The sequence below is a fragment of the Colius striatus genome, chromosome 19, assembly GCF_028858725.1.
Source record: "Colius striatus isolate bColStr4 chromosome 19, bColStr4.1.hap1, whole genome shotgun sequence".
Lineage (NCBI taxonomy): Eukaryota > Metazoa > Chordata > Aves > Coliiformes > Coliidae > Colius > Colius striatus.
The window spans coordinates 8146589-8173520 of record NC_084777.1 but is presented as its reverse complement, the minus strand read 5'-3'; the positions used below and the strand labels follow the sequence as shown (position 1 = coordinate 8173520).

At 50.2% G+C, this 26932-nt stretch overlaps 1 protein-coding gene across 1 annotated transcript in view; it reads right to left on the bottom strand.

The window, feature by feature from the left end:
- ASTN2 (astrotactin 2) overlaps nt 1–26932 on the bottom strand; it is a 319116-nt gene that overhangs the window by 249730 nt on the left and 42454 nt on the right. The window contains exon 2 of the mRNA XM_062011422.1: nt 17408–17595. Coding sequence (XP_061867406.1) covers nt 17408–17595 — 188 coding nt within the window. The remainder of the gene's footprint in view (nt 1–17407; nt 17596–26932) is intronic.

Genomic DNA, 26932 nt, shown 5'->3' with positions numbered 1-26932 from the left:
CAGAGGGCTGGGACAGGCTCCAGTATGCACACAGGACATCAGGAACCCAAATGGGGCCAGAATCATGGCATATAGGAAAGCAATTAAGAAAGCAAGACACAGGGCTCTGTTCCCTCTCCTTTAACAGCATTTCAGGCAGCAGCACAATCTTCCCTCTACCTTACCAAGCTCTACTTCCACCACAGCCCCTCTCCCTAACTCATCCCAGGGCACAGACAAGGACCTGAGCTACCTCCAGCCCCCAGAAGCCCCCAGAGCAGGTACAAAACCACATGTATTGTTTTAACATTCCCAGCCACAGCTCAGGGCTCCCTTTCCAAAGGACACTGGAGATAAAAATCTATGTATCAGGCCAAGCAATTGCAGCTGGCAATTTAGTGTGATAGCCCCAGATAGAACAAGGCAAGGAAAAGCCCATCCCAAGAGCAATGAGTGAGCTGTCACACATTTGGGGACTGTATCCCTACCCAGTCTGTAAGTGCCATGGATTGAGGCCAGTCTGCAAGGGGTTTACAGACCCTCTTTGGGTATTTAAAGTGTGGATGCAATCCTGAAGAGGAGGGCTGGTGGGGTCAGCAGCAGGCAGGGCTGCTCTGGACAGATGTGTCACAGAGTCCTGAGCCCTGTGTCCACAGCACAATGTGTCCACCACAGATGGCTCTTGCCAGAGTGAAATCTTGAGCTTTAGGGGATCTGAACTTCCCATGACTCCTCACACTTCCACCCTTATTTTCCTCCTCTCACACAGGACAGATAGAAAGGTTTGTTTTAAACCCAGGCATCAAACATGTTGCAGAGACAAAAAAAAGGAGCCCTCGGGAATGCAAGCCCAGGATGAAGGGCTGGGGGAGGCCTTTGGCCATCACATGGGCAACTACTCCAGCTCTCCACCACCCCAGCCCCAGATACCCCAAAGTCCCTGCAGGGACCAGCTGTTGGACCAGGAGCCACAGAGCTGGCTACATGCAGCATGGGCACATCTCATTTTTCAACAGACAACTTGAGAAGAAAAATCAAAGTGCTTGGATCTCTCCTCTCAAGAAGCAGCAGCAGTGGCAGTCCCTCCCATGCATGTCTGTGGCCTCTGACCCAGGAGCTGCAGGCAAGAGAAAGGCAAGGATGTCAGCTGCGTTCCTGCTTGCTACTGGCAGCAAGGTATTTGAAGTTAAATCCTCAGAGTAAAACATTTATAGGAAAAGCATTTCCATCAATCACTTCCAAACCACCTGCTTATTTAAATCAGTCCAAACATTGTAAAAGTTGTTTGAAATGGTGGGCTGGAGGCAGCATGCTGAAGGGAAGTGTGCTGCAGTGGGATTTGTAAGGCTGCTCCTCCCCAGGTCAGGCACAGTCCAAATCTGTGTCAGACAGTGCAGGCTGAAACAACTGCCTGTGGGGATGGGGAACTCTTGCAAAACAGGACAGGGAAGAATCCATCACTGATGACAAAGGGTTATTGATCCTGCCCGAGGGCAGAGAGATGGATTTAATGACCTCTCCAAATCCCTTCCACTCCAGAGATCCTATGGAAAAGTAATCTCACTGGGCAAAATCCCTGAGAAAGGCAGAACTGCCCAGAATATCCCCAGAGATGCCAGTGCCAGCCATGGGGTAGGCACTGTGGAAGGAAAAAGCAACTGCCTCCCTCAAGAAACACCAAACCAAAACCCACCCTGCAGTCACAAAACACTCCACCAACCAAAGCCAAATCCTTTCAGCATTAACCTGAAAAACTTGTTTAAGAAAGTGACAATGAAGAATTAGCACAGCTACACTCATGCAGCCCGGGGCGTGCAGGTGAAGCTTCCATTCACACAACCCCCAAAGCCCAGGGACCCAAGGCAGCTTTCCAGGCAGGTTCAGTGCAATGAAAGACATTGATGGGTGCAAAGATAGCAAGGGTCATTTGCTTCTCCATTTTGTGTGTGAGTTCTCAGTACTTGCACTGTCAGGATGTATTCCAGCACAAATAACTGTTTAAATCTGAAATGCCTCAGAACAAAACCATGCTATTAGAAATTCCCAATCAATTAGCAAAAGGAGAATAAGGTACAACTTAAATCTACATAAACCAGAAAAGAGCAAACAACCAGCTATAGATGAATGCAGTTAAATTCAAAAGATGCACAAGTTGTGGTTCCTATTTCTGTACATTGCACCTTCCAGATCCCAGCCCCAGTGGGTATATATATACACATATCTATATGAGGTTTATATTTCATCTATATGCACACACTGAGACACATATCCTATGCATGAGGTGCTTTTGGTCGTATGTCAGCTCTGTGGATTTGCCTGCTGCAGGGTCTAGGGGGGCTGCACAGCACTGTGGTGCCCAAGGGCTGCTGAGACCCCCAAGAAGCCCTTGTGCATGCCCAGGGGCTGTGGTGCTGAGCAGGGGACAGGCACTGGCTGTGCCATGGTCAGGGTAACCCACCTGGACGAGTTCCTGTGTGACCTACTCTAGCTGGTCCTGCTCTGGCAGGGAGGGTTGCACTGGATGATGTCTCGAGGTCCCTTCCAGCCCTTGAGATTCTGTGATATGGCACACACAGGGTGCTGGAAGGAGGATGACCTCTCTCTCCTTAGCAATGCAGTAGGCATCACGAGTCAGGTCTCCCTCTGCCCTCGCTCGAGGGGACAAGAGGAACGAGGGCTGCTATCAAACGAGACATGAGACTCAGGCGTGTCCTCTGATGTGATACAGCTTCAGTGTTGTGCATTCAGGGCTTGTCTCGGCCTCCAGAGCCCTTCTCCAGGCTGCCCACACTGCTGTCAAGTCTCACACTGAATCAGGACTTTCAGCTGGCAGGACACCTACTGGAGACGTGTGAGGGGATCACTCACCCTTCATATCCAGTTCACCCCACAGAGGTCAGGCTGTTTCCCAAACCAGGGGTGTTGTCACACTCAACCCTCCAGCTTAGTCACATATTCACTCATGACACCCCTTTCTCCTGCACCCAGCTTCATTTCTCTCCTACATTTACACAAAGCCTGAAATCCCTTCCCAAGGTGAACCCTTGTTTTACTTGAGCATCACTGTGATCTCTGAGGGGCATTGCAAGAGCCCCCTTTCACCTCTCTTCTCTGCAGAAACCCTCCTGTGTCTCTATACCTCTTCCTTTTCTGCTCCTCTTCCCTCCCCACGTAAAACAAAGATGCTCCAAGACCTTGACAAGGGCATTGCAAAAAGCCTGAAGGATGTAAGAACAACTGAAGAATGACTTAGTCCCAGTTACTGCATTAGCTGCTCTCCTGACCAACCTCCCAGTGCTGCTGCTGGCAGCCGAAGCACGTGGCAAGCCAGAAACCACACAAAGAAGACAGGAGGAGAAATATCTGCCTGTCCCTAACTTCTCAGCCCCAGGAACCAACAGAGCTTGGGGTTAGCTCCAATTCTGATACCACAGAGGCATCTCACAAAAGGGGGAGCAGGGGGTGAGCAGAACCACCCCAATAACAAAGGGGCTCGCCCTGCTCCAGGAGAGGAGCAGCTTTTTGAAGCCATATGGCTGCTCTCCACACTTGGAGCGATGACTCCACCACGCTTCCCAATTCCAGCTGCCTAAGTGCGTTCTGCAGATATTTCCTCTTTCTTTGCAATCATTTGGCTAATAAGATGAGCAGGTTGGGCTCATTTATTTTGGACACTGTTCTTGGGTCATTAGCAGAAAGGCTAATCATTGCATTGGCAGAAAATATCGCTTCTGCTTCAGCGCTGGCTGCGTAGCACAGGGACTGGGGGGGGGAGAGAGCAGGAGCTTAACTGAGCCTTTAAAAAAAACGCTACTACAAAAAACAAGTTACATGGTTGTAGAAGTGGAAATTTCCTCTGCTGTGTCCCCAGGTACCCAGCACTAGGATGAACAGGCAGACTTCACCGCCCCAGGCTGCTCTGCAGAGCTCGTGCTCTCTCCCACGCACGAGCCACCTCGGAGGGCCCACGGGAGGAGCGATGCTCTTGGCAGCAGCCTGGCCTCGCTGCCTCCTGGCCTCACCACCTCCCTCTCCAAGCCCCAGAAATGTGCTCTGGCACTGCTCAGTCCTCCAGGGAAGTATCATCATCCTCCTCACTCGCAGGGAGAACCAGGAGAGATGCCCATGGCCCCACAGCACCAGGCACGGGAGCCCTTTCTGAGGCGGTTTGGGGTTAGGAGAGTGTATCAGATGTGATGCCTGGACTCTGTTTGCAGCACCTGAGCACCAAAAGCTACCTACAGAGAGTTGTTGGAGACATTTAAAGAACAATTTGTATTCTGTGGCGAAGGCTGGAGTGCCAGTGGGGGTGCTGAACTGCCAGGCATTTGCAGAGCTGAAACCTGAATTTCCAGCAGAGACGGTAAAGCTGAGCCCTTTCTGCTTCTCTCTCTTGAGAGAGAAGTGAGCAGAAGCAAAAGACAAGAGCCCACGGCACTGTGAGCAATACTCAGCTTCTGCCAACCCCCGTCAGGCAGGGCCCTGGGAGGAAGCTGCCCTGCACACACTGCTAAGGCAAAGCGCAGGGACACGGAGCTGCTGCTGCTCCCGTCTCACAGCGCAGCAAAAGCAGCCGCTGCCTTCACCAGCGACCTGGCAAGGGCAGGAATGAGGTGCTGGAGGGGAGGAAGAGCTGGACATGGCCCAGGTTGCCCCCTCCTCTAACAGACACAGGCCAGCACGCCTCCTGCTCCCCTCCTCCAGCTTCATCTGGCCCCAGCTGTCCCGGCTGCCAGTGCTGCCGGCGATGCCGTGACCTTGGCTGCTCCTGGCAGCATCCTTGGGCCAGGCACAGGCTGGGCCTCCCTCCCACCTCCCCAGGGAGGCTTCAGCAGCCATCCTCCAGCACTGAGCTTCCCCTCCTGCTCTCCCCAGCATGGCAGCTGAGAACCCCAACACGCCTGCACAGCAGTTATCACGGAGGGAGCTGGGCAAGGGCAGGGGGTGGCAAAAGTTGGATGGAGGGATGCCATAAATTTGCCTTCCACCTCACTCTAAGGTGCTCCAGCTTTCCTCAAGCCACACTGTGCCAAGGATGCACCCAGTACCCCCGTGGGTTAGTCACATTGAGCTCTCCAGGCAAAGCCCCCAGTGCTGCCACACGCCAGGGATGCTCAGGCACAAAAGGGGAGCTCAGGCTGGCTCTGCAGGGTGCTCCAACCACAGAAAGGGAAGAAGAAGATTTGGGAGCTAATTTAGAGCTTGGATTTCCTTAAGCCTTTTCAGACATCGAGGCTATTGGCAGGCAGCATTACAGCCCCTGCCAGTCTCAGCAGCTATACAATGTCCTTCCCTTGGCAAGGGCAGCAGTGGGGAAAAAATAACGTACAAAAAACAAGGGACATGTGATGGAGAGCTTGGCTGAAGGCTCCCTCCCCCTGCTGACCTGCATGCCAAGGAGGAAGAGCATGGAGAGAAAAAAAAAGGTGAAATGTAGTGATTTAAAAAGGAAAGAAAGAAAAACCTACACCACTTGTTTTGCTAAGGGAAACATGGCTGAGCTGAGGGGACAGAGGATGCAGCCTGGGGCTACTGCTTGGCTCAGCAGCCAGGACAAAATCATCACCCTCCCCACACCCCTCAGGCAGCACAGGGCAAGCAGAGCTCCCACTGCCTCCTTCACAGATAGGAAGGAGCAGCTGCATTTTGTACAGCCCCTTGCACCCCACACTGCTCTACAGAGTCCCCCAAAACAGGACCTTCACCTATCAAAGAGGCATCAGACCCATCCCAGTGCCCTCTCCCCAGACAGCCCAGAGATAAGCAGTGCTGAGTACACAGCTCTGCTGATAGGCTTCAGCTCATGGGGGTGAAGTAGAGGGATTTTGCCACAAAGTGTCATGACCCAAAAAGGCAGTGTGGTGGGAAGGCTCCTCTCTCCTTCCTGGCATACACAGCAGTCCCCAGGAGGTGATGGCCCTGCTGAGGATGCTGCAGCAGGAAGGAGCTCTCCAACACCCAGAGGGCACAGAGGGAGCATCACAGGCAGGAGCAGCAGCTTTGCAGGGAAGGACAGGGTGAGTCCAATGTTAAATTGTCTTCAAGTGGGAAGAAAGGAAAGACATCAATCAGGAGAGCAAGGGAACAACCCCAGCTATCCAGCCCAGGAGCAACTCCCACCTTGTGCATGCACACTGACCCCTGCCCAGTGACAGCTCTGGGGCTGCTCAACAGGGTGGGTTTACCCAAGGAGGGACATACAGCCCCCACCATCTCCTGCAGCAGATCTGTGATGGGAAAGCACCCCAGCATGCAAAGGGAGCGTGGTGAGAGCCTGTATGTCAGCAGAGACACCCAGACCACAGGCAAGGCACAGTCAGGTGAAATGCAGTCACTTTAAAGCAGTGGTTGACAAAGAGAACCACAGCACATGACTGTCATTAAAGCCACTCATCCCATCCTTGTGCATCATGTTGGTGAGCTGAGAACCACGTACCTCTGCAGGTTCAGTGACCCTGTGCAGCACCTGGAGAGCTGAAGCCAGCCCTGGGAGCAGAGCAGCCTGCCCATATGGACACATTGCTTCCCCCACTTCACTCCTTTGGTTTGGAAAAGGTTATTCCCCAATTCCCAGGACTCAGCAGCAGCTACTACAGCAATCTGTGTGACTCCTTCTCCCCTTGGCCTTCAGACAATCAGAGGATGAGCCGGGCTGTTTGGCAGAGGTAGTACAAGTACACAGAGAGGGAGAGAAAGACTGAAAACAGCTCCTCACTACAATCAGTGCTGCAGCATTCACTCCAGAACAAGCCACAAGCATCCCAGGTGGATCTGGGAAAGGATGGCCCCAAACCAATACTGAGGATGCCTTGAGACAAGGTCAAGGTAGCCCTCAAAGGGGAAGTTAAATCCAATGAGCATGCCCAGGCAACTGATTCTCAAGATGTTTGGTGTGAAACAAGATCAGTGACAAGCTGGCTGTGTCACCCTGGGAGCTGCAGGCAGTGACAGCACCAGCTCCTCCTCCCAGGGCATCTGAGGTGGGCAGAAAAGCTTTCACTGGCATCTCCCATCCTCCCCCAACCAGGGAGGGCACAATCACATCCCCTACCACAACCTCAGCCTAAGGCACAAACCTTACTTGGTAACTGGATCCTCAGTCAGGCAGCCCAAAGGCATCTCACACCTTGTTAGCTGGATGCTGCTGGGCCAGAGCAATCCTTGGCACTAATTCAAGCAATAGGTCGATGTACCTGGAGCTGTTGTCTCATTTCTGTTTGTTTCCCTGAGCCTTGCAGCAATCATTGCTTTTGTTTGCAGTTGGTAAATGAGCCTAATCCCTAATCCTGCTCCACGGATGGCTGACAGCACACCACTCCAACCCCCCAGCACCCTCCCCAACACACACTCCAACATTCATCCCACACTACCTCCCAACCACAGACTGCACAGAGCTCAAGGACCATTTTCCAAGGGGCCTGCCTGAACCTGCATTGTTCCGAGGGGATGTAGGGGACAGGGACACCTTCCAGACCCCCACACTAAGGAAGGGTGGTGGCAAAAGGGGCTGCCTTGCCCTCACCATCCCCACAGCTTGGAGGAGACTGAGAGGCTGCCTTATCAAACCCACCCCCTCCAACACAGACCTCTGTGGAACAATGCTCCCAAAACACTCCAACATTTGCAAAAGCAGCAGCAAATTCAGCACTGGGGCTGCTCTCTGCTCCCCCAGCAAGTGCTGCCATCACCACCTTGCTTTCACTCTGACCTCATGACCTTGGTGCAACCAGGAAAATAACAGGCTAGGGAAAATAACAGGCAACCAGGAAAATAACAGCTCAGGCTTGCCTAAGGGGTATCTGATGACAAGTTTGTTACCAGATCTGCCTCTGGGAAGGGAAATGAAAATACCTGATGTTGCTAAAGCATCAACTGGCTTTGCTGCTGTCCTCTGGCAGGCAGGTCTCTTCCCTTCCCATCCCAAAGTAAAAAGTGGGGTCCTGTACCCCAAGGAGCTAGAAAGAAGGAAGCTAGAAGGAAAAACAACCAGTTTCTTACTTGGATAAAGAGCAACACAACAAGTGCCAAAGCCCTGAAAGCTGAGCACTTCCTATCAGAGCTGGGGCTGATGCTCACTCCCTCTCCAGTCACTGCCATCATGAATCCAGCCCAGGCCCCTGGAGCTCCCACCCAGGGCAAAGCCCAGCCAGTTCCAATGCCTTCTTTCAAGAATAACTATCACCCTGCAGGTTTAGATAATTGGATTTTTTCAATAAGCACAATTATATATTTTTTCCCCTTTTCCTTTGCTGCAGATCATGAACACAATGCTGCTGCTCAGAGCTGGCAGAGACCTTTTAAAGGCTGAAACAGAGCTCACTCCATGTCTGGGGGGAAGGAGGTGGAATGGGAGCAGTGACAGGTAAAAATAACCACATTTGTCTTGATGTTAGTCCCAATTAAGCCAATGGGAATTTTGCCCCAGCTTCCTACAGCAGCAAGATCCAGACATGCACATTGAAAGGTCCTCTGCTCCATTAACAGCCTTGTGATGGTCAGAGAAAAAACAAAGCCATCAGCTTCTTGCCCACTTCACGCTGCTGGTATTTGAGCATCCCCTTCACCAAGGCCAGGCAGTGCAGGCACTCAGAAGGTGATCCTCAGCCCCACACCACCTCGCCCCACAGCACCACATCGCCTCTGCTTTAGGCACAGCTACTCCACAAAGAGCTTGGCAAAGTTCTTCATAGAATGGTTTATCTGCTCAGACAGTTTCCCTGAACTAAAGCACAAATGCTTTTGGGGAGGATATGGAAAGTGTTGAAGAGCAGAAACATTTCATTCTGACACTTCCCTGAACAAAAAGCACTCTGCCTTTCCACAGCACAACGCTGCCTTGTGAAACTGAGTCCGCTTTATTTTTAAACGGGGGGGGGAAAGCCCAAATGGAGAGCAAACATCATATTCCTGGGGACAAATACGATGCTGCATTTCATCCTGTCGTTAACACTGACTCCCATCTTTGGGATTTGCCAATCAAAAGGAAATTCAGTCTTTTGTAGTGCTGCAATGGAAAAATCTTTCACAGCCACCTTTAAGCTGCTCTGCATCAGGTTCATCACAGTTCACCTTCACGTGAGCCAATGCCTGATACCCACAACACTTTAACTGAGGCAGCCATTTCTAACTTGCCTTCAAACAAGAGTAACTACCAAGAGAGATCTGCAGGCAGCAAAAGGTTTGAGGCAAGAAGGTATTTTATTCCTTGTCTGAAGGCCAATCCAGCCTCCAAGCCCACAGGCTCTCCCTTGCAGCTCAAACAGAAAAAACAAACCCCAGGGTGAGGAGCATCACCCAGCCCCCTGTGTCCCAAGGGTCAGGATCTGCCTTGTACCAACAGAGAGGCAAAGATGATGGAGGGTAATTGCTTGTGATGGAGTTTCCTTGGGCTGCAGACCTTGAGCTGCCTGCCTCAGGCCATCCACCCCCAGCCACTGCACCTCTCAGGCAACTCAGCATCCACAGGAGTTTTCCTGGATTAACATTTCCTGACAATGTGAACACCATATGTAGCTCTAAGCCTGGCAGTTTGAAGCGATGAGATGCAGTCTGGTAGCTGCAAAGCATTTCCGTGTTTACGTCAATGTTCCAGAGGCACCCATCAAATGCTCCTGGGGCACCTCACACGCAGGGTTAGCACAGGGCTCTCGTGTGGAATTGCTGTCTGCAGGGGCCAGGCAGCTCAGCAAGACCCAACCTGCGTGGGACAGGGATGCTCCTTCCGCTCTGACTGCTCTGCAACACAGGAGCCAAGGCAGAGCTACCCCCCAAAGCCTGGCTAAGCCTGGCCCTTCCATCTGCTCTGCCCAGGCTGACAGAAAGAGCCTTGAGGAAAGGTCGAGCTCCCAGCTACACCCTGCAGTGCTGTAGATGCACAAGGATTCCTCCCAGACAGATGGTGAGAAGGGGAAGCGCGAGGAGGACAAAGGAAGAGAACAAGTTCAAGACATGAATCCCAAATTGTGCCCTCCACAGCCCAGCACACAGCACAACCACTCAGCTCAGAGGCAGGGAGACCCAAGCAGGGCAGTGCAGGGGGACCCATGGGGCCCAGTGCCTCGCAGCCTGTCCCACCTCCAGCCAAAAGCCACCACCACTCCAATATTCCTCCCTCCATCTCCAAACCCCTCCTTCCAACTTTTGCTCCATCTCCTCACCAACTTCAGCACCCCTTTCCCAGCTCTAGCACCCTACAACCAGTCACCTTTCCAACACGAGCTCTTACTTCTTCCCTTCCAGCCATCCTCTCTTCTCAGCACGCTGAGGTTGGGAATTTTCTAAGGCTGCAGATCCTTCCCACGCCTTTAATGCCATCTGCAAAAAGCAAACCCCTCCCAAACGCTTCCTAGGGCTGCTTTTCCCCCACTACCAACTTGAAGTGCTCTGGGGATGACATAAGAAAGTTAGTTTGCTGCTCAGTTCAGATGAACTAATAGAGTATTTATTCAGCCTAGTGCTTGATCAGAGATGCAAATTAAGCACTCCAGTTACATATTTTAACACAGTGGGGGGGGAGGGGATGCTGCTAGATAGAAAGCTGTAAAGTCTAATGTATTCACAGTAGCTAAGGTAGAGAGCAGAGAGAGATTAGGGAAAAATTATTAACCTAACAGGTGTCACTGTCACAAAAGTGACACTTTAAAGACAAAACCCTCCAAAACCAATTCCCTAAATACAAGAGCACATTGTTAACTACATGTAGTCCCTGTTTTAGATGGTCTCTGCAAACGAGGAGAGTGGGGAAAAGAGAGAGGGTGAATGAAAGAGGCAGTTTCTCCCAGGCTACAAAAAGTTGGTTAATGACATAGTATGCAAATGAAACTTGAAGTCAAAGAACATCCCTAACCTGTGTCAGGGGGAGAGGAGCAGGAGGCTTGCTTCTAGCTTTGCCCACCAGCAACATCCCCACACCAGTTTAAGAGCACATGCATGACTTCACTGCTGTCACCAAAGGTGCTCAGGACAGCACAGGGCAGGTAAAGGTTATCAGGGTGAGATTCAGCTTCCAGCTGTGCTAAGCTCTAGGCCTCAAATCAACAGAGCTTGCAAGTGCTCAGCCCAACTGCCTTGGGCCACTAGATCCAGCGAAAAACCCACCAGACTCTTTGGCAACCTCAAAGCAGCTCATGGAAGAGCTTCAGGTCACCTTCAGCAGACCAGGGAGGACTGCAGAGAGGACATGGCTCTGGGGAAGGTGCTACAGCTTGGTCTGCCATCAGCACTGAGTCTGCAGCTCCTATCCACCTCTCAGTCCATCTGCACACGTTGGGGTGGCATTTCCTTTTCCTCTCCCCACATGTCATCAGGGATGTGACTCTCACACAGGGGCCCATTGAACCCAAGATCTGGAGTTGTAGGGCTTTGCCTTTTGGTTTTGGTTTTTAATAAAAACAGCTAATGGGAGATCAATTTAGCTTTTTAATACCTTTCAGATAAAGAAATCTGCTGCTGCAGCAATTCTCTCCCTACCTCAATTAATTCCTAAACATACCACAAGCTGGAAGTGCATGTTTTATGAATCTGGTTGACCTCCTGGTGCAGAAATGATGACACAGATGTTGTGCCTCCTTCACTACCTCATTACTCATGTTGCACCATTTTTTTTCCACAACTGAGCTGGCTGACAGGAGCTCCACTGCTGCCATCAGCATGACATCAGGAGCCAGAGTAAGGTTCAAGCAGCATTTTGCATTCACTGGAGCACCTGCTTCACTGGAGCAGCCAACCATCCCACAGGACACACTGCCATGCCAGCTGTGAGCATACAGGAGAGAAGAAAGTAAATCCACTGGAGGTTTTGCATCAAGGAGGACAAAATACTGCTGGGTAGGAAACGAGGCACCACTCAAGCAACAGCTAAGCAGAGGGAAATGCCAGAGCTCAAGGAACCTGCACATGGATGTTTCCAAAGCCAACAGGACTTGGAGCAATCCCTCCAAGAGTTGTCTGCTGGGAAGATGGGAATTATCCCAGCTCTGCAAAGGGTTTCAGCCTCCTCTTCCCTCCTGTGCACACCAGGATGAGCCCAGTTGCACTGGTAGGATGTTATGTCCATCTATGGGAAGGAGAACAGCCCCTGCCACCACCTGCAGATAGAAAGGCAATGAGGCTTATGCAGTTTGGAGAAGGTCTCCCCATTCTGTCCAAAGATGCTGGATGGATGGATGCTCTGTTCAGGGCAGCCAAGGGACTGAGGGGCTCATCCTGACAAGCTATTGCTGCCATCACACCCCAGAGACTGTGCAGGACAAGCATGATGTCACCCACCCATGAGGCTGAAAGTCAAGAGTCTAATGAGAAGCAGGCTCCCTGAGGAAACACAAACAGGGGAGGATGGAGGAGGAGTTGTTATATGGGTTACAAATAACAGCAAAGGAGGAGGGAGGAAAGGCAAATGAATGCTCTTGTTATGGTCCACCCTGGGTGACAGCAGCAGCTCCTAAAACCTCGCTTGTTCTGGGATATTCCTGCAGTACTTAAAAATCTGGAGAGCTGTTCCAGCCCAAGGCAGCCACGAGAAACCACGCTCAGCAGGACCCACCTGCATGGAGGATCGGGCTCATGGGACCCTCCCGGCTCCATTTCCCAGCAGGATGCTAAATCCAAGTGAAGTGTTTAAGAGCACACTTTATACCCAGCTCAGAGGCACACAAAGCACAGCAGCAGTGGCTGATCAGTAGGGAAACATCAGGATGCATAAGAACAAGAAGGCAAAAAGGAAACTCGTGTAAGTAAGAGCTAAAAAAATCTGCTGGGAGACCTAGAAATCAGCAGTGAAGTTGTGTGCTGGCAGTAACAGGCAGCAGACAGCAGGCATTAAACAGAAAAAATAACAATATAAAAAAAAGCAGCCTGATGAGAGCTGGTCACCTTTTATCCCAGACACTGAAATGCTCCCTTGTAGGGCAATGCTACGAGATGAAACAAGGCTTTTGCTTGTGTAGTGTGCTGGAAAAAGCTCACCTTGTTTCTGCTGGTGAGGGAGCAGAGGCAGCACACAGCCCTCAGCTCCCACAGCCTGGGCTTTTCCCAGCACCATTCACAAAGGGAGCAAACCCATCCACCAGCAGCATGGATGCAGCTTGGCATCCTCCTCCCAAACCTGCACCCCAACCACCCTCAAGGAGATGCTGAGCGTGATGGTCCCACCACACCACAGCCACCCTTGAGGAGATGTGATGGACCACCAAAGGTCTGGGAGGTGGGTGGATGCAGAGATAAAACGTGCCTGTCCTATTCATGCCCAACTCTCCACCAGCTTGGCAAATAAGCCCCCATCTACAGCAAACACACATGGCCCCAGGTCTGAAGGTGGCATGAGGCAGAGCAGTAGTTAAACAGGGACACAAGGTGGTTGGGAACAACAGGAAAAATAACTATATCTTGTTTTGTTAAATTCAGCAATTTACAAGGCTGGAATAATTAGTGGTTTAAAATGTTTTGACACAAGCAGCCCCAATAATCATGATAAATCATATCAGGCATATGCCCAGATCCTTGAAGTGACAGATGACAAACAGAGCAGTGACAAGATGCTCCATCACGTGGGGAATCATTGAGTTAATGGAAGAATTATTGCTTCTGAAATCCACTCCAGTCCTATTGTGGGGAACATTCCAATTTATCAAAGCCAAATGAACATTAATTGCTGCAGCCTGGTAAGTTTTCGAGCTGCTGTGACCTTCATTGAATTTTAATCCAAAACAGATAAGATTTACTTCCACACAAGAGGAAACAACACAATTAAACCCAAATGACAGCTAAGATTATGGGGAAAAACACAACAGGCATAATGACAAAAATATTGATTCTTTTCCACTTGACACTGAGCAGAGAAAGAAAAAAAAAAAGAGGTAAATAAATAAAATCTTGCATTTGCATATTTGCTTTCTCCCTTTCTTCCTTCTTTTCATTTGGGAGACAGATTTCAGATGCTGAAGCCAAGAGGAAAGGGGTGGCAGACAGTAATGGAGACTCAATTCCCTTTAACTGCAGTAATTAATGTTATGTCTCATTGGGGAGAGATTAAGAAAAAACAGTGAGTAAAGGAAAAAAAATAAGAATCAAATATTATTTTGTGTCAAAGACACCCCTGAGCTTGGGAAGGGAGCTGTGAAGAGAGTCACTCAGGGCTTTTGGGGGGAGATGGTGGCCCCAGGGGCATGTGGACACTAACGGCCCCTTTCCTGCTGCACTGGAAGCAAATTCACCTCAAACCAGAAAGCCATGCACCAACAGCCAAAATCACTGGAAGGAGGAGTAAACCTGGGATTTACACCCTCCTATGCAGCACAGAGTGGGTCTTGGCTTTAGAGGCAGAGTAGGAGCAACCAGCCAAGTCATAAATAGACAGAAATCCAAATCAACGTTCCTGTCAGAGGAAGCTCAGCTCAGAGATGTCTCGCTGCCCAGTGGGACTGTGAGCTTCCCCAGATAAACCTCCCTGGCTCTCTGCAACTCAGCCAGAGGGCAAGGAGACAGGTAAAAGTGTTACTTACAGCTCCTTACAGGAGGTGGAAGGAAGCACTTTTCCCTGTCTCCTCTTGCTCCCCACAGCGGGGTGCCCAGCTGACAGTGAACGGGGCAGAAATGCCTCCTGCATAATCAGAATGGTGTTTTAGTCTGTAGAGAGCACCCAAAAGACATGGCAGGAAGCAGTAGAAAAAGTATTTGAGAAGCTGGAAAGGAGGATGTGAGGATGTCCAGCTGTATCTTGAGCCAGGAGGAGGGATACAGAAAACCAGGACTGAAGGGGGGTACCAGACAGCCTTGAGCATGGCACAGCCAGGGAACCCCACTGCTGAGGAAGCAGGAGGGATCCAGGGATGAAGGCTGTCTGGGATGGGGTTTAGCTGGGGTCAGGGAGGAACATAAAGGCATGAGAAAGCAGCCTGAGCAGAGCCCAGGGACTCCAATGAAATACTTCACTCAAAAAACAAAGACATTCACCCCCTTTTATTTTAGCTACAGAACTCCATGTAGTCTTGGCCAGAGGAGAAGCAACAAAACACATGTTTATCTTCTGCTGGTAACTCAAGATTTGGCTCAGGTTCACTCAAAGGGTTAAGGATTCTTCTAAAAAAAACCCAAAAATAAAGCCTGGGCAAAGTTTCAAGCCTGTGCAGCAATCCTGACCCAGGGAACAAACACCCAGAGCTTCTGCCTGCACAGAGACATGTGCAGCCCAGAGCCACATCCCTGCCTGGGACCTCAGCTCCACTTCCAAGGAGTATCAGGACTCATAAAGTGGAATTACATCTCATTCTGTGCACAGGAGGAACGCTCGTTTCTCTCCTGTCTTCCTCTTGCTTTTGCAGAAGGGCAGGAGAGGTTCAGGGTGTGAGCTAAGGCTGACAAGGCCACAGATGCTCTCATGCTATCAGCTGCAGGGAGATGCAGCAAAGGGCACCTTCACATGCTAACCCAGGCTCGGAATGTAAGAACATTTCTTCTGTGATACGCACAGTGATGTCTGGAGCTCCAGCCCACCGTCATCGCTGTTCCTGTGCTGTAGGGCACAGTAGATGAAGGCTCTGGGTAGGAATTTCTCAAAGAAACTCATTTTTTTCTCCAAATCATCATCAGTTCATTACAATCATCATCTGTCTCAGATCAGCCTCAGTGAGGTCTGAGGCCCAGGACTGAATGAAAATCTGGATTTCAAGCAACTGAAGCAATTACCAGGCTCCAGAGGCAGTATCTCCCTACAGCCATGGGTCACTTCTCCAGGGCTCCTGTTTGCTCACAGTAGCCAAGCAAGCCCAAATCCAAACCAGGGATGGAGCTTTTCACATCCCAGACTTAGCTTCTGCTGTCTTCGTTCCTTGCTCTGTCTCTCACTTATTTTTTCAGGCTCATTTTCTAAGTACACCAGTTGTACCTTCCCTCTCAGCCCAGTACTCCATCACACTGACACTTTTAGCAGGACATAAAAACATTCCCTAGTGAACCCAGTAAGCTGCAGTCCCTGATTCCTTTCCCTTCTGCCATCCTGCTATCATACTGCATCTTATCTTGCCCAACAGCCTTAATGCAAAGCTTCTCTCTGTGCTCATGTGCACTCAGTGCCCAATCTAAAGCCCACAGGCTTTACATAAGAGCTGAGACACTCAACAAACCAGTTTTAAGTTGTAAAATCCCAATAGCTACCTTTTTCCAGTGGAAAAAATAAAGGCTTTGTGCAGCCATTGGCTCTGCTCCCCTTCCACACTGCAGGACAGAAGCTGTGGAGATGGCAGACAGGTTCCAAGGGATGAATGATTCACCTTTGGCAAAGGGCTGCTGCAGTAGGATTCCCAATGCTAGAAAATACTTTCTTTGGGCACACAGATGGCATGTACATACACAGCATTTAGGAGCCTGCCTTCTCTTTCTTTTACTGATGAGACAAGCTATCCCAACAGGAGTTAAGGGACAACACATACAGTCCCATTTTACAGATGGAGCTCTAAAGGACAATGGTGAACCAGATCCAAATCTATGGGCAACCACTTCATAAGGTACTGAAATAAGCATTTTAAAAGGCAACAGAGAACATCCACAATCTGTTAGTAAAAGGCCACACAAACACCTGAGATGGAAACATTCAAAGCACCTGGATCATCTTTTTCCTTTTAGATGAGGCTCATGCTTTGCAAGAGAAGGATCATACTACAGCCCATATTCATGTGATGGGTAATATTCATAGAATCACAGAATGGTGGGGTTGGAAGGGACCTTTGGAGATCATCCAGTTCAACCCCTCTGCAGAAGCAGCTCCCACCTAGATCAAGTCACACAGGAACGTGTCCTGGTGGGTCTTGAAGACCTCCAAGTAAGGAGCCTCCACACCCTCCCTGGGCAGCCTGGGCCAGGGCTCCCTCATCTCACTGTAAAACAGGTTTTTTTCCTATGTTTAAATGGAACTTTTTACATTCCAGCTTCATCCCATCACCCCTTGTCCTGTTACTAGATGCAATATCACTATATCACTTTGTATATCTATGGTGGCATACACTATATCACTAAACAATATCACTAGATTGTTTCAGAAAGCTTCAGAAAGAAACCACCAAGCCCAAAATCTTGCCTTTGCACATGCCCAGAGGCAAGACCACGGAGCCATACTGCACTGACACACCTCAGCACTTGCCAGCAGAGGCAGGAGCAACCACAAGCTTCCCTGTCACCCTCCCAACAGCTTCTCCCCTATAGTCTGATATTTTCTTTCCTTTTCTTAAAAGACCAACCACTCTTTTCTTTCCTGGCCCATTCAAACCCATCTCTCCCTCCCTGGAGGCCCAACCAAGAAGAGACACAGACATTTGCAAAACCAGACTCACCACTCTGCTCCTCATCACCACCCTCCCACCACGAGCTGGCTGCCAGCTGCTGTCCCATCCCACAGGGCCCTCTGTCCCCTCCCATGCCAGTGGCAGTTTTGACTCACCATGACTGAGATATGCAGGATGTGCATCTGCTCCTCCACGATCTCGGAAGGCTCCTGCAGGCTTGGGGGGGTGGCCCGGGAGAGCTGCTCGGCGCTGCTCATGGAGACGTGGAAGTACAAGGTGCCATTCTCCAGCCACTGCTGCTTCCAGTGCACCAGAGAAATGTCAGCCACGGTCCCAGACATCTCTGCAGGGACAGAACACACAAGTGAGGATCAGTTTTCTCTCTGATACTAACAGGTAGTATTCTTAGCAATCCTGGAAAGCAGCACTTCTGTCACCCCTGGTACTGCTTCTGAGCTACAGGATGAGCCTGAGTAATGGGATGAAGCTGGAACATAAAAAGTTCTATTCAAACATAAGAAAAAACTATTTCAGTGCTTCAGTGAGGGAGCCCTGGCCCAGGCTGCCCAGGGAGGGTGTGGAGGCTCCTTCCTTGGAGGGCTTCAAGACTCACCTGGACACGTTCCTGTGTGACCTGATCTAGGTGGGAGCTGCTTCTGCAGGGGGATTGGACTGGATGGTCCCTTACAACCCCACCATTCTATGTATCTATGATACAAACTGTAACAGCTGTCTTCCTTAATAAAAAGGAAGGGGTCACAAAGTCTAGGGTAGGAAGGCAATAACAGTAAATAGCACGACACATGAGGTACATGGAAGAAACTCCTACAAATCAGCATCCAAGCCCAAGGGAGGTTTGCTGCTCAGCACTGGGAGGAAGGACGCTTGGTGCCAAGCAAGCCCAAGCCCAGACACCGGTACCCACGCTGCTGGTGTTTGCAACAGAAACCTTCTTCCAGGCTGTGAGGTAGCACTGCAGCTGTATTTCACAGGGACATTTCCAGCTCAGACTACTGAACACCAGCAAGAAGAAATGATCACCAGGCTTGACAAATACCTATTGACCTTGGGGTTGCATGTCTGTTGGTCTTGTGCAGCCTTCTGCTAGTTTTACTGCCCACTTGATCCCCATCCCATGTACAGCTTAAGCCCCCTGGGAGCTGGGATTACAGCACAAGCAAGGCCAGCAGCCCCAAGGCTCAGCTGCACTCCTGCCCTGACCAGGCAGCAGCAGACACAGGCAGGAGTGCTGACAGCTCCACAGCTGCCCATCAAGTTTCAAATGGATCTCAGTAAAGAACTGATTTGGCAGTTTGGCAGCTGAATCACAACCGAAAAAGAAATAGTCAGGCAAAATGAGCCAAAATATTTCTCCTTCCACCACCTCTTTTGTGTGTGTTTGTTTTTCCATTCACAATATAAGCAATGGGAAGCAAACCAGGGTCTCTTGGTCACTGGGCCCACAGCTTCAGCAATCACCCACCTTGTGGGAGAACCAAATTCAATCCCCTCCTGTTTGGGAAGAGTGAGGGGCTCCAATGGCCTGTGACCTGCAGTCTGCACCATGTGGCTGCTCCAGAAGGGCCAACAGCACCAGTTCAGCTTCCCCTGGCACCATAGTAGGAGGGAAGATGGAGTCTTCCTCCACACCTTGGCCACACAAGGTCAGTAGGAAGGACAGGGCTTGTTCTCCTGTGGGCAAAGCATTGGTGGCATTTTGCATTTCATTTTCCTGAACCCAGCTGGGCAAAAGCACATCCAGTTCCAGCTTCTAGTGGGGACAAAGGAAGGAACAAGTCTGGCTCAGGCTATCCTGAGAAGTCACCCACACCTTCCAGGACAAGATGCTTCAAGACACTTGGGTGCTGGCTCATGAACAGACATATAGGCTATAAGACCACTTCCTACAGACCCACATCCCAAGCCAGCACAAAAACCTCTCCATCCTTCAGGAACAATGTTTCTTACCCCTGAAATCAAGACATTTTCTAGGAGCAAGCTCCTGGCCTTGCATCATGGACTAAGCCAACCACAGAGCTCACCACAAAGTCCCCATCACACCCCTGGTCCTGCTGGATCCCCCGTCACCACACAGCCCAGCTGAGGGCAGGGACAAGGTTACCCCGTTACTGCCAACTCCCTGATTCAGCACCTCACTAATTACACTGCTGACACACCTGAGCTGGCTGCTGTGCTCATTATCTCTGCCTCCTGAGCACAGTGCTGGTTGTTATCCCCAATCTCTACGCTCACCTGAGCACTCCAAGGAGAAAACCCAACAGCTCCTGACCACGAGTGAGGTCCATCAAGTTCCCCCCCACACACCCCAGAGAGGACACATCAACTCCCTGTCACATCTCTGTCCTTCCTGAGAGATCACTCCTAACAATCCCTTCCCTCCTTTAATATAAGCAGCATTTTGCTGGGGTAAATCAGCAGCAAGAGGTGTTGCTTGCACTCATTACCCTGTAAATGAAGCCAGCCTTGCAGCTCACACTGCAGGACAGCAGCCTGCACAAGACCTGGGGATACAACCAAATGAGTCTTGTGTCTCTCACCTCCAGAGAGGCTGCAGCATGAGTCTTTTTATAATCCTAAAGGAACAAAACAAGAGGAATATGAGGGCTCCTTAATTGCAGTCATCTTCCCAGCAATACTTCAAAGGTCTGCACTGAAAACCGTCTCCTTGTCTAATTAAAACGGTAACAAATGCTACTTTCAGGAGCACAAGAACTACTTCAGCTTTGGGATAGGTATCATCAGCTCTTCCACAGAAGCAAACAGGCCACAGTGCAGCACAGAAGCATCAAGAGGTAGGACACTGGTTATGCAAAGCCATCTTCAGAGGGACAGTCACCGTAGAGGAGGAGGACTTATGGCATCACACATTCACCACACACACGTCTCTGCCACACACCCTCCCAAGAGAGCTCAGGAATGGAGGTGAGATCACTCAGATAACAGCACAACCACCAGGACCCCATTGCTAAGGTTCCCAAAGGCTACATCACATTAGGGAAGCAGGGAGAAGAACTCCATGGTCAATCTGTCTCCAGACTTTTGCCCCTCACGCACACATTTTCACATGGGACGTCTGAAAGGATCACAGGCATATTTCTGGGGAGTTCTGAGATACAGGCAATGGTTTGGATTTTAGCCTAGACTGAAGATAAGCCTGTTTCATTTTCAAAAGGTCTCTTCCAAAAGTAGAAACTTCAATTTAACATTCATTTCACAATTCTAAGCAAACCCAGCAGCAAGGCAATTTCTGATGCCAGCTGCCTTGCCTGGGTACCATTTACCATACATTTATAAATACCTGGATGCTTCTTCACCCCCGCAGCCCTTGGTGCAGGAAACCTGGCCATTACTGCTCCCAGCATTGCCAGGACATCATGAGCCTTCAATCACATTCCCTGCTTTCAAAAAGAGAAACCACTCTTTTTGAGTCCTGATAGCTACTGAACCCTTCAGTATCCAAACACAGGCAAGTTTCTTGGCCTCATATAGTTGACGTGAATATTACCCTGCCCGTGTTTCACTGGACACACATTGTCACTCCACTATCTACACAGTAGTTACAGCAGCGATAGCCCGTCCATCAGAAAGGATGTGATAGTCTGCAGCAAGATTGCCTGTTATCACAGCATTCAAATGCTTTTGGAGCAAATTAAAGGTGTTCTGCACCAAAACAGAATGAGATAGAGTGGAGGGTTTAAGCAGGCAGCAATGGAAAAAGCACCCGCACCTACAGTTACATAAAATCTTGCCATCGAGCAGATGGGGAGTTCTCAGACAGGGTTCAAACACAGCTTCATAAGCAAAACACCAAGTAAACCAGCCAACAGACCATCAAACATCTGCCATGCCATCTTCCTACCTGCTCACTGCACTCAAAAAGAGAACACCAGAGAAAGGCGAGGGTCCTCCTTCCCTGCAGCAGCCAGCCAGACCCCTTCTGTCCACCCAAAGCCTGCAAGCAATCCAGTTTCTCCATCCCATTGCAGAGGAACTGAGGAGCCTCTTCCTTCTGGAATATGGGCAAAGATGTCTCCTCTCCAGCCTCCCCCAGCTGCCTGCTCCCAACTCCTCACACCTGCTCTTAATCTCCATCACGCAGCCCAGGGGCAGCACTGCCTCATCCCCACAGCCCCATCACCTTACAGCCTCCACCTGAGAAAAGGCTACACAGAGCATTTCCTCCTTTTCTGCCTTCCCTCAAGCTCTAGGTTGCATAAACCTACAATTTCCACTTTTCCCTTAGAAACCAAACAAGCAATCCAAACTAAACCCTTCCCAGAGCTCAGCCCCCAACCCAGGCTCGTGCCCCTCGTAGGGTCACCCTCCCATGACAGGGTGGGGAGAGGCAGGGGACAGCAGTGACCACAGCAAAACCCCTTCCCACCCACCCTCTGATTCTATTTTTCCCTTCACTGTTGCTACAGTCCTTACATATAAACATTTCATTGGAGTCTTCAGCTCGTATTACAATCAAACTTAAAAGCAAAAGGGCCTAAATGCATTTGGTTGGGAACCAAGACGATTCCCATAAAAGCAGATTATGCTGACATGATGAATATAAAATGAAACAGCAGATATTAAAGTTGGAGGATTGTTACTCCATGCCTTCAGGCTCCTAGCTGCCCTACCCACCTCCCCCCTTCCTCTCCCCCATTCTGTTTTACCGAGGGCAGGGAGCAGGCAGAGATAGCCTTTTCACCTCTGCCTTCTCCAGGGCAGGCTGTCAGGCTTGAAATATTCACTGTCTCCCCCCAGCTCGCCCCTCACCCCCAACCTTATGCAATGCTTCAACATTCATCAGTTATTTGGGAAGCTGCAGCCCTGCCTTATCTGTCACGGTGTTTTACAAAGCCTGTTTTGTATTTAATTGGCTTGTTCTTGCTAATCTACCATGATTATTGTATTTTTATTTAATTCCTGAAGGTCATTATTCAAATAAGCCGTTTTCCTCACGGCAGTTCAGCCCTGCACAGTCCCCCACCCCTGGATAACCAAACCCTCCTTGCACTTCCCCTCCTCTCTGCTCCCCAGCACTGCTCAGCCCCCTGGGATCTGCTGGTCGCTTTTACTATAAGGACCAAATCCTTGGTGTGATGAGTGAGAAGCCTGTGAGTAATTCCCAGGGCATAGATCGAGGCTCCTTCCTCCTTTTTCCTCACCACCTTCCTTGTCCCAGCAGGACCTGCACCCTCCATCAGCTCACCTGCACAACTCATCATCTCCATTCTCTTGGCAGAGGAAAAGCTGGAGATCTGGTTAGTGATTGTATTTCCACTTACAGCAGGCAACTCAGGAACACCATCCCACCCTGCACAAAAACCAGCACTGACAACTGTGTCGGCCTCCCCTTGCCCATGTGTCACCCCCAATCCTGCCAAACCCATTTCTCCTGCCATTAGTCCAGAGGCTCTTCTGGGTTAATGCTCTCCAGAGGCACCAACCTCCAGTGAAGTGTTAGTTTATGGATTCTTCTGTGCTAGCTACCACTTATGCTAATAAACCAAATTTATGCAGAAAGTCATAAACAGAGAGCTCTCCCCAGTGCCCTTGCCAGCACAGGATTGCTCCCTGCAGAATAGATTATCAAGCTCTGTGCAGACTAGCTGCAAAACGACTTTAGCAGTGGGGCTTCCCCCATGCTCCCCAGGGGACTATTCTGCAGTCAAACAGGCCCTAACAGTTCTAAGGATTTGGGTCTTTTGGTGGCAATATGGTTGGGGTTTTTTTATCCCAATCATTAGCTCAGTTCATTCCCAACCCCCCCCTTCCCCTCTGCTCATTTTTTAACATGTTCCTTCCCTTCTACATCTACTCCCCAGCTCCCACCTCAGCACTCCCTAAGGCAACACACAAACGCAGCTGCAGACTGTAAAAAGCAATAGAGGAGCTCAGAAGTTGAAGAAAGGGGGAAAAAAAAGATGACAAGCTCTCTCTGATCATCCCTTTTCAAAGCTCCTGTCTGTGAGGAACACAGGGCTCTACCTTCAGGGCATTTCAGGGGGGCTTCAGCACTGTGCATATGTGCTGGGACATGGCATGTGTCTGGGGCTGGTGCTAGATGGAGAAGGGCTTTGGGGAGCCCTGGTGTTGGGGGAGTCTGTGGGGCACCCATCCAACATTGAGGGCAGGCTGGGGGGCTCCCTCTGCATCTCATTTGCTCTGCCTGATGTTGGATGGGCATGATGGGGTTCACAGTTGGGCTATTTTTAAGGCTATGCTCAAACCACCTGTAAGGACAACAAGCAGCACACAGGTTTTGGGCACACTCCTGGGACCAGCTACCTCTAAGACCACACAGATGTGTAAGATCTGAGCTGTCACCAAAGGATCCCTGACAATCAGAGCAGTGCAACTGAAGGTGAGGGCACATATCACACTCAACAGGAACCCAAAAAACAAGAAAGCCTCCTCAGTTTGGATGGAGAGCCTGCTTCTCCCCACAGCCAGGCTGGACAGGTGGAGAGGCAAGGGTAAGGGCAGAGCATCCTGGGGCAGAGCATCTCTCCATGCTGCAGGAGAACTGGTGCTGGCCAGGGACAGCAGAGTCGGTACCTCCTGCCCATCCCACCTAGTGAGGGCTGTGACAGACACACCAGCAGCACAACCACCTGCTCTGTCACCTCTGTGAGCAGTACAAGTACCCCCATACAGTCCCAGGACATCTGACCTTCAGTGCCAGCTAGTGCACAGCCCTGTCCCATGCTGCTGGCAGAGCATCATGAGTATAGAAGACTGTAAGGAGAAAGTATTGTTCCCACCTTCACAGTGCCTTGGCCAAAATTCCTTACCAGGGACTCTTCAGAAACAACTGAGAAGGGCTTTGCCTGGACTCTGACCCATGCAGAGATGACTCCCAGGCTTGGCTTGTCAATGCTTGCAGCAACAATGAGGAGCCACCAAGCATCCCTGCAACTCTTCCCTAACAAACATCAGCACCCCTAGTTGCTCCAAGACCTGGAAGCCTACCATATACATCTCAGCTTGCAGATTTACACCCATTTACCAGTAAAACTCTCCCTTTCAGGCTGCAATTTGATAGGAGCAAGGTTTGGCAGTATATCTGCACCCCCATCACAGAGGTACATGGCACCTCTTCACCTGGTGCTCTTCCCAAGCCCATTCACCTTTGCAGGAAAGGGGATTACCATCCTGCATGTGGCACAGGACACATGGAGCCCACAGTGGCTCAGAGGGATGTAAAGGAATAAACACATCAAGCTGGTAAATTCAGCCACCAGCTCTTGAAATCAGACATTAAGCCTCAACTCAAGAAGAGCTCTCCTTGCTGCCTTCATGATTCCCCATGGAGCTATCAGAGCCATGCAATTGCACCAGCTGTCGCAAGCGTGGCCCACAGCATCTGCCCAGCTCCAGCAGGCACCAATGCCAACCCTTACACTTCCCTGCCTAACCCTCACAGCCCAGCTCCAGCCCTTAGAGGGCAGCCCATGCAATTTGCCATGAGCTGGGGTTACACTTGTGGGCCCAGTGACAGCTCTGATTTTACTCCAGTTGATGCCAGGAGCAGTGAACTCAGCCACGACATTCGGATTCTTCGTCTCATCTCACCAACCTTGTTCACAAACGTGCTGTTTGTGTTTGTGTTCTTTTAAAAGAGAGTATTTGAGGTAGATGTTATTGGAATGAAATGCAGCAAGAGGTCAGCAGACTGCATCATCATCACACAGAGGGTCAGGAAGGACAGAGTCAGCTCAGCCCCTTCCAGGGCTCAGCTCCTGGAAACACTTTGAGACAAGCGGAAGGTCGGGCTGCTCCAACACAGATCTCTCACTCCTGGAGCCCTCTACACCATCCCCACATCCCTTAGGCCTTTGTAATCACAGGCTTTAGGGTCCCTATATCTGTCAGTGAGCAGATATTGATGTGCCTGCTCTGCCCACAGATCATAATCTGACTCCACGCACCTTAAAGCAGCTCAGCGCACGCTCCACGTTCTTGCAGCCGCTTTGATTGCAATTCAGTCTCTAGTACATTACCCTTATTTATAATGCCAAGGCTTCTGTGTGGCGCCTCAGGCACTCTGAAATTATTACAGGGCCCTTTTGACTTTCAATTCCCTTCCATTCAATTCCATTTTTATTTGTCAGCAGAGACTCCCACTGACCAGCAGCAGAAGCCAACTGTGCAGGCAGCCGGCGCCACGGCACGTTAAGCTGGTCCTACAGAAACTACTCACACACAGCTCAGCACCATGGGGCCTCTCAGCTTGAAAGAAGAATGCTGGAAGAGAAGGTGGCAGAGTGCTCCTGGGTGCAATTTCCTTGAGGAGATGAGACATGCAGGCTTGGAGGAGCACTGGGAGGGTTTAGCTGTAGCCCCTCAGTGGTACTGTCCACCTGGCTGATGCAGCCAGAATGAAAAGGCAACTTTAAGACTCAAAGCCCCTTTTGTATCACCTGCAGAGATGAAGGGGCAAGCTTGCAAGAAGGATGGGTGTAAACACGGTGCCTTCATGCAGATTTTGTTTAGCAGCCCCCTCTCCTTCCCCAACCCTCACCCCTCAATCAGGGCACAGGAGTTTGCTTTGGAGGTGGCTTTGGGATTTTACTGAATAGCTCAAGCTTTGCACTTCTCTGAAGCCTCTCCTGGCTCACTCAAAAGAGACACAGGGTTCACTTTTAAAAGTGAACTCAAAGGTGTGAGGAAGAAGGACGAGATGAGTCTTTCCTCTTGTAACAGCAGAAAGCTGCTGGCCCACGTAAGTTGTTGTAGAGATGCATGAGAAAAGCTGCAAAAGTCTTCTATTGCCACTTACTGCAGATCCTCAAAACCAACAAGAGACAGACCTGACAAATGAGGGGAAAAAAGTCTATCTGAAAAGCAAAGAACCAGTTTTTGATGGTCCAACTATTAATTCCTGTTAAAGAAATCAATGTCTTTGATTTCCTCCAGGTAATGGGCACACAACATCATGGCACTAGATAAGGCTTGTGCAAAAGGGAAACATGCCATGTCTGGAAAAATACCCCTGTGGACTCCTCCCTGTGCAGATGACAGCAGTGACTGTAACTTTTTTCTTTGACTGAGTTTCTGAGGGCTGGCAGCAGAACAGAGCACTGAGGGGCAGAGGGCTGCCAGGCAGGGACAGGTCAGGCAGTGAGGACCATGTGTCTCCTCCCTGCAAGCTGAGGCAGGAGCAGAAGGGCAACATGATCTCTTCAGGTGACTTGAAGAGCACTGCAAGAAGGCAGAGCTGACCACAGAGAATTGCATTGGTTTTACAGCACCCAGAGCTCTGCACAGCATACACCAGGGAGCGAGTGAGCCAACAGCACCAGCCTCGAGGGGAGAGCAGTGCTTGGAGCTTGATTAAAACTAGCCAAGTGCTTTATAACCTCTATGCATTTTTAAATGCCTCTCTTTGGGAAACATACCTCATAAAATGATAAGGTAGTTTGATAGCTCAGGGTACTGCTCAAACTGTGAAGCAAACTAATTTTTCTAGCCTGGTTCCTCCACAGACTTCCCCTCTCAATAAGCTCTTGAGCACTGGGGGGTTCCAGCAGAAACTCCCCATGCATGGGGTGGGATGAGCAGAGGAAAAGAAAGGAGGGAAGAAGCCATTTTCTAGAGAGATAGACACTAGGACAGTTCCATCTCCTGAGATATGGCTGGATGTCCCTCTCCACAGAGCAGGA